The following is a 13926-nucleotide window of genomic DNA, read 5'->3' as shown; positions in this document are numbered from 1 at the left end:
GCAATAACCCACTGCAATTTGAAATTGAGATTCTTATAAATTGGAGGAAATAAATAATTGCATACTCGTGTTCTGGAATATTTTAAAGTACCTTAAGTCCCAATTATTGTATCAAAATTGCGCCTCATTTAATTACATTACAATTTGTATTCATACGTTTTCCTCGACAGACTTAAAAATAACAATCCCAATCAAATGCAAGTTCAGTTCGGTAAATTCGTATATACCGTAAATTGTTGAGAAATTTTCTCTCTCACGTACCGTATTTATTTTATTCAATTCGTGGAAACTTGTAAAAGGAAATGTGCATTCAAAAGAATTCGATAAGATTTTTGTATTTTTCTCTGTTTCCTTCATGAAACTACATTTCAACACGCTTAAAAATATTTCACCGAATGGAAAAATGCACGTTATAAATAAGCTTTCAATTGGGGCCGAAAATTATTACAAAAATGTCTAATATTAATTTAATAAGCAACACGACAAACTTGACCCGATAAAATTTAATACCGCGATAGTTTGACCTGTCTAGTAGATAAATTCTCACGTCGAAATAAACGTCGGAATTGTTTATCACTTCTGCTCGGCCTCACTTTTCGTGATCTACCCGTCTGTTACAAATGGGAATACATCGGGTGGTTGCGATGCGTAAAGTTGTTGCAGCCAATTCCTTTTGTTGCTTTCCTGATAGATAACGTAACTGAAAACGTCCGTGTGATTCCAAATCGAATCGACAAAAAACCATTGACACCGAAACAATATGCAGTTCTAAAGTGAACCGCCATAATATATGATTATTATTTTTAATTCTCTATTGTATCACAATAAATCACGTACTGCAGATGAAAAAAGCATCGAATTCATTTGTGACAAATGGAAGTGGATTATACGTTTACAGTGCATTATTTGATTGAATTATTGACTTACCAGCAATTTATCATAAAGCCAATGTGATGATGATGCTGATCCCAAATTGATGGCAATTTGGAGTGGGCGCATCCACCATTACTGGAAATTTCTCTTCCCCATTGTGCAATTAGACCTAATTTATTATTGACAAAATGTACGTTATCACAATAGTTTTTATTAAAATTGGTCTAACATTGCACGCTTAATTTCATATATCTTTTGCTCCAATAACGTTTTATGCAGCTGCACTTTATCGGCGAAGTTATACGCTTAATATGTTCTTAAATGCAACGAAGTTTAATGAATTTCGAGCCAAACAGTTACGCAAACTGCGGTCCAAAATACTAATTAAGTTTTAGATTATTAAATTAAAAATTACTTCTCTAATTAACACGCAATAAATACCTGGGCTAATTAAAACTTTACCGTCAACTCTACGTGTTTTAGATAAATTAATTAACGGACGAGTCGAGTGTGCAGCTTTGCCGGTGCGTCGGACGGCTTGATTTTTTTAATTGCACATGAAATTTTAGGTGTTTTTACAACTCGTTTTAAAAACTGTTTTTTTTATTTTTTTTTGTCCATAAATTTCTGATTAATTGGCTCAATTGGATATGTACCATTCTAAATAAAAACTGAATGGAACTATTTTTATATTTTTTACGAAATTCAAAGAGTGATTAAATGTTTGTTTTATTTTGTTCATGTTCGTATTTTTATGGACCTAATAATTATCTACTTTTATCCCTCTAGTTTTATGTGAAACCATTTTATTAAAATTATTTATCAACCCATTATACTATTATTGTATAATTTTTAACTATTTATATTTATGTCGATTGCAGGTGGATTTTAGTGTGCCTTTCATGGAGACTGGTATAGCCATTGTAGTGGCAAAACGAACGGGAATAATCTCGCCAACTGCATTTTTGGAACCGTTCGATAACGCATCGTGGATGTTGGTGGGTCTGGTTGCTATCCAAGTAGCTACTTTTATGATCTTCCTCTTCGAATGGCTGTCGCCAAGTGGTTTCAACATGAAGGTTTCATTCAATGAGGTAGAGTATTATTTTTTAATAACGTTATCTTTTTTTGGTTGAAATTTTATTATACATCAACTTTATCATTGTTTGCCAATCATCTCCGTGGCTCTTCTTTTATCAACAGATATGACGTAAATTTTGATTAGTTTATTCGAAGTTAGATTCTCAATAAAACTTTACTACGGTCCTTGACAAAATTTAATCTGGAAATTTAGTGCCGGATACGAGAATGGTCGGGTCAATCGCGGCCGCTCATGATATTGTTTGGGGATTTCCTAATCAAATTTTGACGTAACGTTGTTCGCGAACAAATCAAATTTATGCACAACTTCTTTATCCCATTACAACATAATATATTTAAAAGTTGGAAAAATACGGACAATGTATGTTACAGAATTCAGCGGCGCCTCATCGTTTTTCCCTCTTCCGGACCTACTGGTTGGTTTGGGCAGTTCTGTTCCAGGCTGCCGTCCACGTGGACTCGCCCAGGGGCTTCACGTCTCGCTTCATGACCAACGTTTGGGCGATGTTTGCCGTAGTATTTCTCGCCATATACACTGCCAACTTGGCCGCCTTCATGATCACCCGAGAAGAGTTTTATGAGTTTTCTGGTAACTGAAATGTTAATAAAACTTTCTTTTTCGTAAATTTTATATTATATTACATATAATATACTGCGAAACGGTTCTGGTTTATCTTCTAAATAAGAAAAATCGACGGATCAATAAAAATCTAAATTATAAAGCATATTGTTTGTCCCTGGATCAAAGTGTAGGTCATAAAAATGCAATTTCCTTTTTACGTCCGGTTTAAAACTGAATACGTCTTGCTTTAGTAATAAGATCCAAATCTGTTTGTCGTTTGTCGCTCGTGTTATTTTGTCTACCGTGCATGTAAATTTTATTAAGGATATAAGAGGAACGATTCAAATTCAATGTTGGCTCGAGTGAACGTGATACCGTTATGTAGGGGAGCTTTCGACAGTACTCCTAATGTGAATTATATGATTTATGAGATGAGACATTAAAAGCTATTATGTGTTACCTGTTAACCTTAATGGATACATGATAATGTATGATGATAATTCACCTACGTATTTTTTAAGCTTTCTTTAACACGACTAAAAGATTTGTATAGTAATAAGGGAGAGGAAAATTAAGACGAAGTTGAAAAAAATAGGTTTTGGAATCTAGGGTCAAAAAAAAATAATATGTGCATGTATATCAAATTCGGTCACTGGAAAATTTTTTGAAATTTGAAAAAAATCATTTTTTTCAGTCATTTTCAAAAATTTTTATCCCAGTTTCTATATAACTATAAATAACCGATCGATTTTTCAAAAATCGTTGTTTTCAGATGGCTGTAACTTTTTTCTAGGAACTTCGATTTGCTTCAGATATTCAGGGACGTTAGTTTAGTATGTTTCCAACAAGCCCTGAAAATTTCATCAATGATATCGAGCTTGGATTCCTTTTATAGAATTTCAAAAATTGTGTTGTCCTAAAAGTAGAGGCTTCACTAAGAAGAACATCGTTTGAAAGGAATCTCTAATTTATATGAAAGCTGGCTGAGATACAAATTTTTGAAAATAACTAAAAATTTCAATTTTCAAAAAATTCTCCAGTGTTCGGATTTTATGGAATCGGGCTTAAATTTTCAAAATTTGAGAATAATAGGACATATCCAATTATGAAGAATATCGAAATATTTTAATTCAAATTTAATTCTCAAAAATTGTTTTTTTTTTATTTCACCTTTAGTTCAATAATTCAATGTAATAAGCTTTTTCATAATGATACAGTACCATAAAATATGAGGGGTACTACTCCTCTCTTGTTTAATAAGTCTCACCTGTTCAACTACATTATATAGACCACGTTGAATAAATTTTGTTTAGGACTGGATGACCACCGTTTATCAAGACCATACTCCCACAAACCCATGATTAAATTCGGTACGATCCCATGGTCTCACACCGACTCCACTATCGCCAAGTACTTCAAAGAAATGCATTCGTACATACAGCAGTTCAACAAAACAACAGTATTGAACGGTGTCGATTCAGTACTTAATGGCGAAATGGACGCCTTTATCTACGACGGTACGGTGTTGGATTATTTGACGTCGCAGGATGAGGATTGTCGACTTCTTACGGTTGGCTCCTGGTACGCAATGACTGGATACGGACTGGCTTTTCCTCGCAATTCTAAATACCTTAAGATGTTCAATAAAAGGATGCTCGACTTTCGGGAGAACGGCGACCTGGAACGACTAAGAAGGTATTCACCGATAGTTCCTAATAAAATTAAAATGCATCAGTAGCGTAGTACTTTTAATCAAACAAATTGACATATTAAAAAATCAACAAAAGCATTAATTAGTTTACTTCCCGACATAATCAGGTTTAGAACAAAATGATTCAAAACGCACAATTTCCGTAATTAATTAAAATTTAACATGATTATCTAATTCAGTTTCAACTAATTAACATTGATGTGAGCAATGCAATTAGTTGCAATGCAAGTGCATTTTATCCATAAATAATTAAATGAATCACCAAATCATTCATCATCATCAAACTAGATCATATATTATTAAGTCATGCTTTAAATGTAAATTCAATTCCTCCTCTTGCAATTTAATCTGTCTAAATTAATAGGTGTTTCTTCAATGTTGAACCATCAAACGTAAATTATTTTCAGATATTGGATGACAGGAGTATGTAAGCCAGGCAAGCAGGAACACAAAACATCGGATCCTTTGGCGTTGGAGCAGTTCTTGTCCGCGTTCCTCCTGCTGATGGCTGGTATATTACTGGCCGCCGTCCTACTCTTCCTTGAATACATCTACTTCAAATACGTGCGTAAACAGATCGCCAAAACAGATAGAGGTGGATGTTGCGCCCTAATCAGTTTGTCTATGGGCAAAAGTCTGACGTTCAGGGGTGAGTCACCCATTATTTATCCATGAGATATGAAATCAGCTTGGGGTAGCACTGTTGATTTGGCTTGGTTGAACTCATTGATTCCTCTAGAATTCCCCCTTGAAACTTTTCAAGGACCGTCACCGTAAAGTTTATTAACAATATTACCGTGCACTATGTCGAACAAGTTTCTCCCAAATTATGTGTTTGTGATTGTCGCTGTAATTTACCTTCCTTTGCTTGGGTTTATTATATTATTCACTTTGTTTTTTATATTTACTATTTGCTTGATAAACTACTTAAATTAGTTATCCTAATAGTTACATTTTAAATTAAACATAAAAGATAAATAATCTAATGTAAATAATAATATTAAATATGGCAAAAGTAAACTGGGGGTTAATTTTTATTTCTATTTCGTAAAAAAATAGTTTTTAAAAGTATTTGTTACAAAAATAACCCCTTGTTTACATAACACCATTAAACTAGACACCTATAATCCCGAATCGGTTTGAATTTAGTGGTCGCCCAGAACCAACGAGCAATCGAAGAGGAAACAATGGCCCAAAAAAGTCTTCCAAAAACATACTAATTATGTTGTTTATATCCCAATCTATGTATGTAGATCACATTGATGTTTTGTCACAGGTGACCTAGATAAACACGTACATACATCAAAAACATCTGTCATGAATTCGGCAAATTGCTTAGCGCAAGGTAAGACCCCGGCAGAAGAGTGTCCGTAGTGAATCAAGAGACATGTACTAGTTATTATTTGTTATTTTGAAGCTGCAGCTTGACAGAGGCTCAATGAACAAAGCTTGTTTAGGCGAATGCAGGCTTAGAACGACGATCATGTGTGTCCAGTGCTGAATGTAGCTTAGGAAATGCATCAAATATTTAGAAACAATTAGCTGGGTTCATTTATTAGTTAACAATGAATCGAAATTATTGGTGGAGGGCGATCTCTAACTGTTGACCGATTACTTAAATTACTACGTCGTGTTTAAAAGTGGGTTTAATTGGCAGACAACGTTGTTTGTTCTTAACTTTGACACATTTTCTATGACCTGGAGGTGTTCGTTACAAGAGAATTTAAATTTATGTACCCTCTTAAGAAACCTTTATAAACACATCAATTAAACCAAGTTTAAATTTTGATTCTCATTTATCTCGAACATCTTCAACAATCATACAACTAATTCATCAGCATCATTTCTGTATCATCCACCATTTGTCCCACGCTCAGCGTACCTTTTGATCGCCACTAAAAACTTCTGGACAAATTGTCCCATTTCCAGGAGCCGTTTACGAAGCTCAAGACATACTGAGGAATCACCGTTGCCGCGACCCGATCTGCGACACGCACCTCTGGAAGGTAAAACGAGAGTTGGACATTTCCCAGATGCGGTGCAAACAGCTTGAAAAGGAGTTGGAGGCTCACGGCATTAAAGCTCCACCTCCATGTAAACGGTAAGTTGAATTACAGACGTAGTTTATGTTTATTCTTTAATTTAATTAGGTTTATCTTCTTCGATTCGGAAGAGAAGTTGAACTTTGTTGTTTGTGGAGTAACCGGAAGTGTTGCGCTAAGAAAGTTTCATGTAATAGACAAAAATCATCCCCAACTATTGATTTAACCACAGGATAGTCTAAAACCGACGCAAATTATTATATATGTTAAATTATTTTTTTTTTATTTAAATGTTTTTAAAATAATAGGAAATAAATTCAATTATTTTAAACATTTAATTGTAATTGTTACGAGAGGCTTATTCCATTTCAAATCGTCCGATCCATTGCACTCATTATTTTATATAGTTGTAAAATTGAAATATATTGTTTTATGATTAAATTCATTGAACACCTATTTTTCATTCAAATCCATATTGTTGGCGACTAGTTGAAATTTTCAGGGTTTGGGAAAATAATAGATTAACTTCACTGAAAATTTGAACCAAATCGACGTTCCGAGAAAAAAATTACAACCATCTAAAAATAGCGATTTTTGAAAAATGAATCGTCTTTGGATGGGTGTATGATAAAATCAAGACAATTAAAGAATACACCTTATACTTTGGAAGCTGTAGATTTGAAAGCATTTTAAAAACAGGAAAAATTTTGCTACTGCAGGTGTTTAGTTAAAAGCTTCCAGCTAAAACGGAAATGAGTTTAATAATTAAATAATATATATTTATGTCTTGAAAGTCGAGGATTCACAGAGAAGAATGTCGGTGACGCGAACCCATAAGATTTTCCCCCACCAAAAAGTGTCCAACGCAGCTAAAGAAGTTTTCACTTTAAAAATAGAAAAAGTCATAAGTATATCGAGGTGTGGGCATGAAATGGAATAAGTTAATTATCTCTTAATATTTTCTTTTTTTTGGAATTTAATTATATCCCACGATACATTAATTTATCCATCACATTTTTTTTTCATAATTGTCTGAAGCATGTCAATTGTCGCTTAAGCTGAATGTTAGAAATGTTTCAAGGAGTAAATTAACAAACTTTAAGTAAACATCTAAAAAGATAATGTGTGGAAGTCCTTTTAGTTACAGTTGATTATCTGGTCAATATTGACACTAACTTTGATTACTAAAGTTTTCTTTTAAATAAAAAGTATTGAAAGAAAATAATCGACACGTTAAACAATTGTTCCTTTATAAAAATCAAAAGTAACATTTTTTATAATAAATATTCAATAGCTGACCTGGCATCATATTTTTAATGTTTTATCAATAAAATTCAGTTCCTTTTACGATGTCTGACATTTCTCATAGCTCCAACGTTGGGAAATTCCTGATTCAGTATCGATTTAGACAACGGAAAAACAATCTACATAAATTGCAATGAAAATATATGCTACGATGTTAAAGTAACATAAATCAAGAGAGAAGTTTAAAGAATATATTACATTTCAATAGTGTGCAAATTTATTGTACCAATGTCTTTATCTATACATTTCTTTTCCAAAATTAATATACCTCGAAAGGGCTGAAAACAAAAAATTTCATAACGATTATCATTATTTTGTAATTCTTCTCCAGTTTATTAACTTTATGAATTCAAGAAAGTCGGTCACATACACGAAACAGAAAAAAAACGAATGTAAAAAATGTACGATACTCATAAACAAACATACAAACATTGCAACAACACATAGAATGTGTACAACAAAGAAACTGTCAAATGGAGAGAAGCACGAAAAAGAGAATGTAAATATAACCAAAATAAAAATAACCGTTTGAAGTAAAAATCTCAAATAAAACAGCTCAAGGGGTCGAGATGTTCACCTTTCACGAAAGCTAGAATAAAAAACAGCGAAATTTATTTGAAAGCCCCGAATCGTATCCGACGAAATGCCTTTAAATGGTTGTGTGAAGTTTTGCATTCGCCCACACGAACTTTCCAAAAGAAACAACTGGACCATTACGGATTCTTCGATTCCCTTTACGTATTCACTTATCTAGGATTTCCGTTTTATCTACGACCTGCTATGTCGAATATTTGAATATCGGTTTTATATTTCCCGTACGTTGATTTGTGCAAATGAATCGATTTGGAACCTTTAATGAGGCGCATAAAAGACATTAAATTTGTGTAAATTGCGTTTGTAAAATGAAATTTTCGCTGCGTCCATTTTTAATTAACATACATTACATTTTTGGATTTGATATTTGCACAGCAAAGTGTACCGTCTGAAGTCACAAAGACATACCGACAAAAGAATTTAATTATGCAGGGCACAGGGCTTTGACGTTAAAGGCATGAGAAAACAAGTTAATGCCAGAGATTCTGTGTTTTTACATTCTGTCGTATTCAGAGGAAAGCTTATTGAAAAAAACCTTAACATATTCAACAAATTTTTTATATTACATATGAGTTATTACATTATTTAATTAATAGTTACACGTTTAGCTTAAGTGACAAGTCATCATCATCAATTTCATAATAAGTTTCTTAAAATTGTCAAGAACGATTTTGTAGGAAACATTATTATTATTTGTTTTAACTTTATCATATTTAATATATTGTCCAATATAAGGGTAGGAAACAACGTAGAATCAACTGTGTTACCTGCTGCCTGGGTTCTTCTTCTGAGTAAGTCCGTGACTTACGTGTTTAACGTTACGATTGATTCCAATTTTATATAATTGATAAATATGTCGCATTATTATTAAATATAGTTTAAGGAGGTATTCTAGTCTAGAGGCAATTTTAGGTATTTATTTAAGTGCAATAAGAAAAAGACAAACAATATATTTACTATCCATTATTTTAGGTATTTATTAATATTTAAAGAATACATTAAAAAATATATAGAAAAAATTAAAAATTGAAAAAGGGACTAACGATTGTAACTCTGAAATGGAAAAATACAAAAAAAATATTAATCTAGAGTAATGCTGTTAAGAAGGTGAAAATATGTTGTTTTTTTTTTTGCTGAATTGAGACTGCCTGAAAAAATGATAAATTTTTGTACTATTTTCTGAATTTTTTAAAAATTGTAAAAATTTAAAATTGGTGTTAAACTTGAGGAGTTAGTTCGGTAGAAGAATATATAAAGAAGTGTTACACCAAATTTCAAGTAAATCGGTTCAATACTTTATTAATTTGAATTTTGAAAAATCCTCTTGGGGACATATTCTTAAATGGTTAAGCTTTGATAATATGAACAAAAATATTTTTTTTAAATTTCTAGACCAGAACACCCCCTTAAGTTGGGAAGGGTATCAAATAATTGTTAAATCTAAATAAAACTTAACACTGAAAACGTTGGAATCAGTTGGTGAACTGCAGTTGTATATATTTTTAAAAGACATTGTGCTTAATGATGTAGGATAGAAATGCGATTCCTAATCATGCTTTTACATGTTAATTAAAACACTATCACATGTAAGTATTGAAAAATAATTAAATTCTTACATTATTCATTGAGTATCAAAGTGTAACCGTATCAATTTCATTAAAAAAAAGTTGTCTGGCGAAGTAGAATTAAAGGAAGATAAATGATAATTCTTTTCACGCCAGCAATTTAAAGAGAGTGGACTATCAAGTAAAGAGCCATTAAGAAGATTATTTGTCAAGTGAAGTTTGTTTTAAAATTTAATTGATTGTATTGTTCTATTATCTATTAATTATAAAATAAGTTATTGAAATAACCAAGGCTAGGAAACTATGTACACGAGAGTTGTGGAGGTAATCGATTTCCAAAATTAATTTGTCAAAAGTGTCTAAACAACCTTGTAAGTAATGCATAATTTATGATATAATTCGACAGTTTCGCCTCGCTTTTATTTTTCTTCACTTGGGAAACTATTGGGGCGAAATTCAATAACACGGGCGCTAAAAGATTTTAATGATCATTTTTAAATTGGAAATGTGCCATCAAACTTCAATTTAAATATTCGTTTCGTTTTGTTGAATCTGATGACGGGATGACGTTTAAAAATAAACGAAATTATAATCGACATAAAATACATTTGATACTTTAATACAACAGAGTTATTTTTAATTGGACTTCTTAATTATAGTGTCATAGTGTCCGGAGAGCAAGCGAGGGCGAGATTAAGGAGCCTAAATCCGTCTGAAAAGGGCAGCAATCTTGATTTATACGGGTAAGACACCAACAAACACAAAAACACTTGCTTTAGATTTTCATTAAATTTTTAATTTCCATTAGGCTGAGTTTTGTTAATATGATTTACTAAATATGGTGTGTTTTCAGCCCAACGGAAATAGCGGAGATGGAAACGGTGCTGTGATCCAAGCGAAAAAAAAATAAAATTTACGAACAACACCAAACGTTTGATAGTGTGCATTATTTTAATGTATAATTTAAATTTCTCAAATTCCTAAACCTAAACCCAAAGTGTTTATCGGTCGTATCGAAAATTTTGCCTGGACGAAGAAAAATAAACACTCTTATGATCGTGGTGCATTGTTAATTAGTTGAAGTGAAATACATATAAATTTTATTCATATAAAAGACTACCACTATACTTATATTATATTATACATATTTAAAATTGTATATCGTGGCAGGGCTGAAAGAAAAACCGGAAATTTCGTATGTTCGCCAAAAAAATTTTTATTACGAATATGAAAGGTCATTAGATGAATGTCCACAACACTCAGGAAAATCATTCAATTCACATAAGTAACGACAGTAGACCATTTAGATTAAAAAAAAACTATACAAACCAACATTTCGTCAGTGCATCTTTCATATTTCTATAAACCATTAAGGCTGGAACATTAATTTTGTCATGCTCGTTTCGTGAGTAAAAAACTGCCATTCATCACAAAATTATTAGAGTACATCGAAATTTCACGTTTCTTTCAGCGACTTCTACGAGGAAATTCCGGTATGTTGTCCAGTGTGGTGTAGCAAAATGCGTACCGGTATCTCCTCGTATTTTATTCATGTAGATAGCGAAATAATCCGAAATACGTTATCTGTAAAACTTGAAGAGTCGTGTAACTTACTTTCCTGTGAATTGTGTGGGAGGTCTGTGTGGGACATTTTAATAATAGTATGTATAAATTAAATACCTAACAAAGTTTACACGTAGTAAGTATTTTAAATGGCTAATTTAAACGTATAATATTGAATGAATTAATTTGTAACATATCAAGAAACACCAATCATTTTCGTACAAACAATCAAGGCTAACTCAAAATTTTAAAACAGTATTTCCTGCCCCAACTATGTTAGACATTATTGGTATCCAATAGTAACGAAAGCTTTAAACATTCACTTTAGGTTCCAATCATCACACACGACTCTTTAATATTTTACATTGTTGTTGCTAAATTGTTGTTGCTGTTATTGTTGTTGTATACATAATATATTATGTATGTAATATGTACACGGCCAGTAGATTTGTTGCATATAAAATATTAAAATGTTATTGATAATACATCATAATCACGTATGTCAGTTGAAAAAATAAATGTTCTTAGATGTCACATTAAAAAAATACTCAATATCTTAATAAATAAATTTCTATAATTTGAGCAATGACTTAGTTGTGATAAATGTATATTCGAATTACAAAAAAATAGGAGACAAAAGAATGAAGATGTAACTTAGTGTAAATTATTCGGAAATGCCGCTGTTCCTTCCCGAAAACCCCTAAAGCTCAGTGGAGCTGTAGATCTTTGTAGCCCAAATGTGTTTGCTTCTTTACATTATTTACTACACCCCTCCATCATAACCCACTTGAACCCAAACAAAATATACACATATTTATATGTATATAAGTAATACAATCTGCGTACATGCACATTTTTCTAAATAATATAGATACATATATATTTGTGTTTGTATTTGAAAATGTCGCACTTGAGTCCCTTAATTATACTTGTGCAAGTCCAACTACTAATTGAATGTATTAACTATATTAATTGCGATCTATTATGATGAGACAGGGTAATTTTATAAACTAGTATAAATAATTAGTATAAAATATAGATTAGAATAAAAAATATATCAAAATCAAGAATTTTAAATGTAAAAGAATATATTGATGTCTAGACATTTAAGCTATTCATAGATGTTCTAATGAGTAACATGTATTTTACAATAGGTATGAAACAAATCGTTTACACATTGTACAGGCATTGCACGGACATTTTAATTTTTCTCTGCCTCGTTAGAACAATTTCTATTGGCCGTTTATATATTCCAGTTCAAATAATTTAAACTTAGTGGATTTGCACTTTTTAAAGATATTTTTGTATCATAAAGGAAACTTCTTTCGTAATGAGCCCCACTTGTAAGTTTTGTTATATTGCTCAAGAATTTTTTAGATTTTTTACAAAGAAAATTATTTACAAAAGAAGATTTGCAAAACGCTTTGTACAAAAATAAAAACGTACTTATCATGTATGGTCTACTGTCTAAATGTAATTTCTGTTAAACTCAAATAAAATCCCATGACGAATGTAAATAAAACCGCAATAAAACTATATTTAAAAAAGTCAATAATATAGATCAGTAAATGTTAACTATGTAACCATTATAATATATTTCAGTAAATAAACTATGAACATAAACGTTTTATTAAATTCTTATTTTTTAAATTAATAGACAATAAAACACCAAATGGCATAACACTGTCTTAGTTTTGAATTATTGTTAACGTAGATGAACTTCAGTGACTTTAATACAATGTGATATTAAATTAAATAAACATGACAAACAACCTGAGGTCAATTTTATGTCCACGCCTTTTAGCAGTAGTTCATAAACCAGGTAGGTAAAATTTGTATGTTTTCACAGGACCAACTTACTCCCAAATATTTTTGGGCCAATACTCATGATAAAAGTGTCATTATTAGATAACTGAATTTAACGTTTAACATCGTATTTTTTTCTAAAATGATCCCAAGATAAGGTAAAATTATAGTTGTTGCATTACTTAATATTATTAACAATATGCCTTTATTTATGCATTTAATATTATTACAATCATTAGTGTTATTTATGTGTCCATTTATGTATTTAGATAGACATTATCTGGTGCAAAACTTTTTCGTCATCTTCTATTTTTGATAAATGACTGCTACATATGAATAAATAGATTTTAATATCTGAAAAGTCATCATCAATCAAACTATCGTATTTTTTATTTATTGTTACTTGTAAAGCAGCTCGAAGGGTTACTGTAGAAAAAGGTCCAATGCTTATTCTTGAAGGAATATTTGTTCTCATCATCATCATCAGCAAATCTTTTTGAGACCTTACATTTAATAAATACCAGTCTCCATTAAATATGGCGGATGATATACCTTCAGTACTCTGAAAAGAATATTACTGAATAAGCTATTATATTTTCATAATAATAATACTTCTATGAAAATTGCATTGGCATTCCAATATAATAAGGCAATCTGCAGAGAAACAGCCAAAATATAACTTAAAACTCGTATGGATTCAAATGTTATGACTGGATTCTAAAACAGAAATATTTGTATTCATTATAATTTTAAATTTAGTAACTTACACTTATAAATTGTATAATTAAAATGGCTTGTTTTACA

General features: G+C 31.3%; 1 protein-coding gene and 1 long non-coding RNA gene across 2 annotated transcripts in view; one reads left to right on the top strand and one right to left on the bottom strand.

The window, feature by feature from the left end:
• Positions 1–10683, top strand: part of LOC109605562 (glutamate receptor ionotropic, NMDA 2B) — a 139920-nt gene extending 129237 nt beyond the window's left edge. Inside the window, exons 11-18 of the mRNA XM_049963011.1 lie at positions 1755–1967; positions 2347–2563; positions 3850–4231; positions 4655–4896; positions 6177–6348; positions 8929–8979; positions 10413–10496; positions 10607–10683. Coding sequence (XP_049818968.1) covers positions 1755–1967; positions 2347–2563; positions 3850–4231; positions 4655–4896; positions 6177–6348; positions 8929–8979; positions 10413–10496; positions 10607–10643 — 1398 coding nt within the window. The 3' untranslated portion in view covers positions 10644–10683. The remainder of the gene's footprint in view (positions 1–1754; positions 1968–2346; positions 2564–3849; positions 4232–4654; positions 4897–6176; positions 6349–8928; positions 8980–10412; positions 10497–10606) is intronic.
• A 2627-nt stretch (positions 10684–13310) lies between these two features.
• LOC126264633 (uncharacterized) lies at positions 13311–13825 on the bottom strand. The gene is made up of 3 exons (XR_007547310.1): positions 13735–13825; positions 13526–13684; positions 13311–13476 (listed from the first exon to the last, which is right to left on the bottom strand). It is a non-coding gene; the product is annotated as an uncharacterized LOC126264633 (long non-coding RNA).
• Between the last annotated feature and the right edge of the window lie 101 nt (positions 13826–13926).

The sequence above is a fragment of the Aethina tumida genome, chromosome 2, assembly GCF_024364675.1.
Source record: "Aethina tumida isolate Nest 87 chromosome 2, icAetTumi1.1, whole genome shotgun sequence".
Taxonomy (NCBI): Eukaryota; Metazoa; Arthropoda; class Insecta; order Coleoptera; family Nitidulidae; genus Aethina; species Aethina tumida.
Note: the sequence above shows the minus strand (reverse complement) of the source record. Positions and strands in the feature narration are given on the sequence as shown.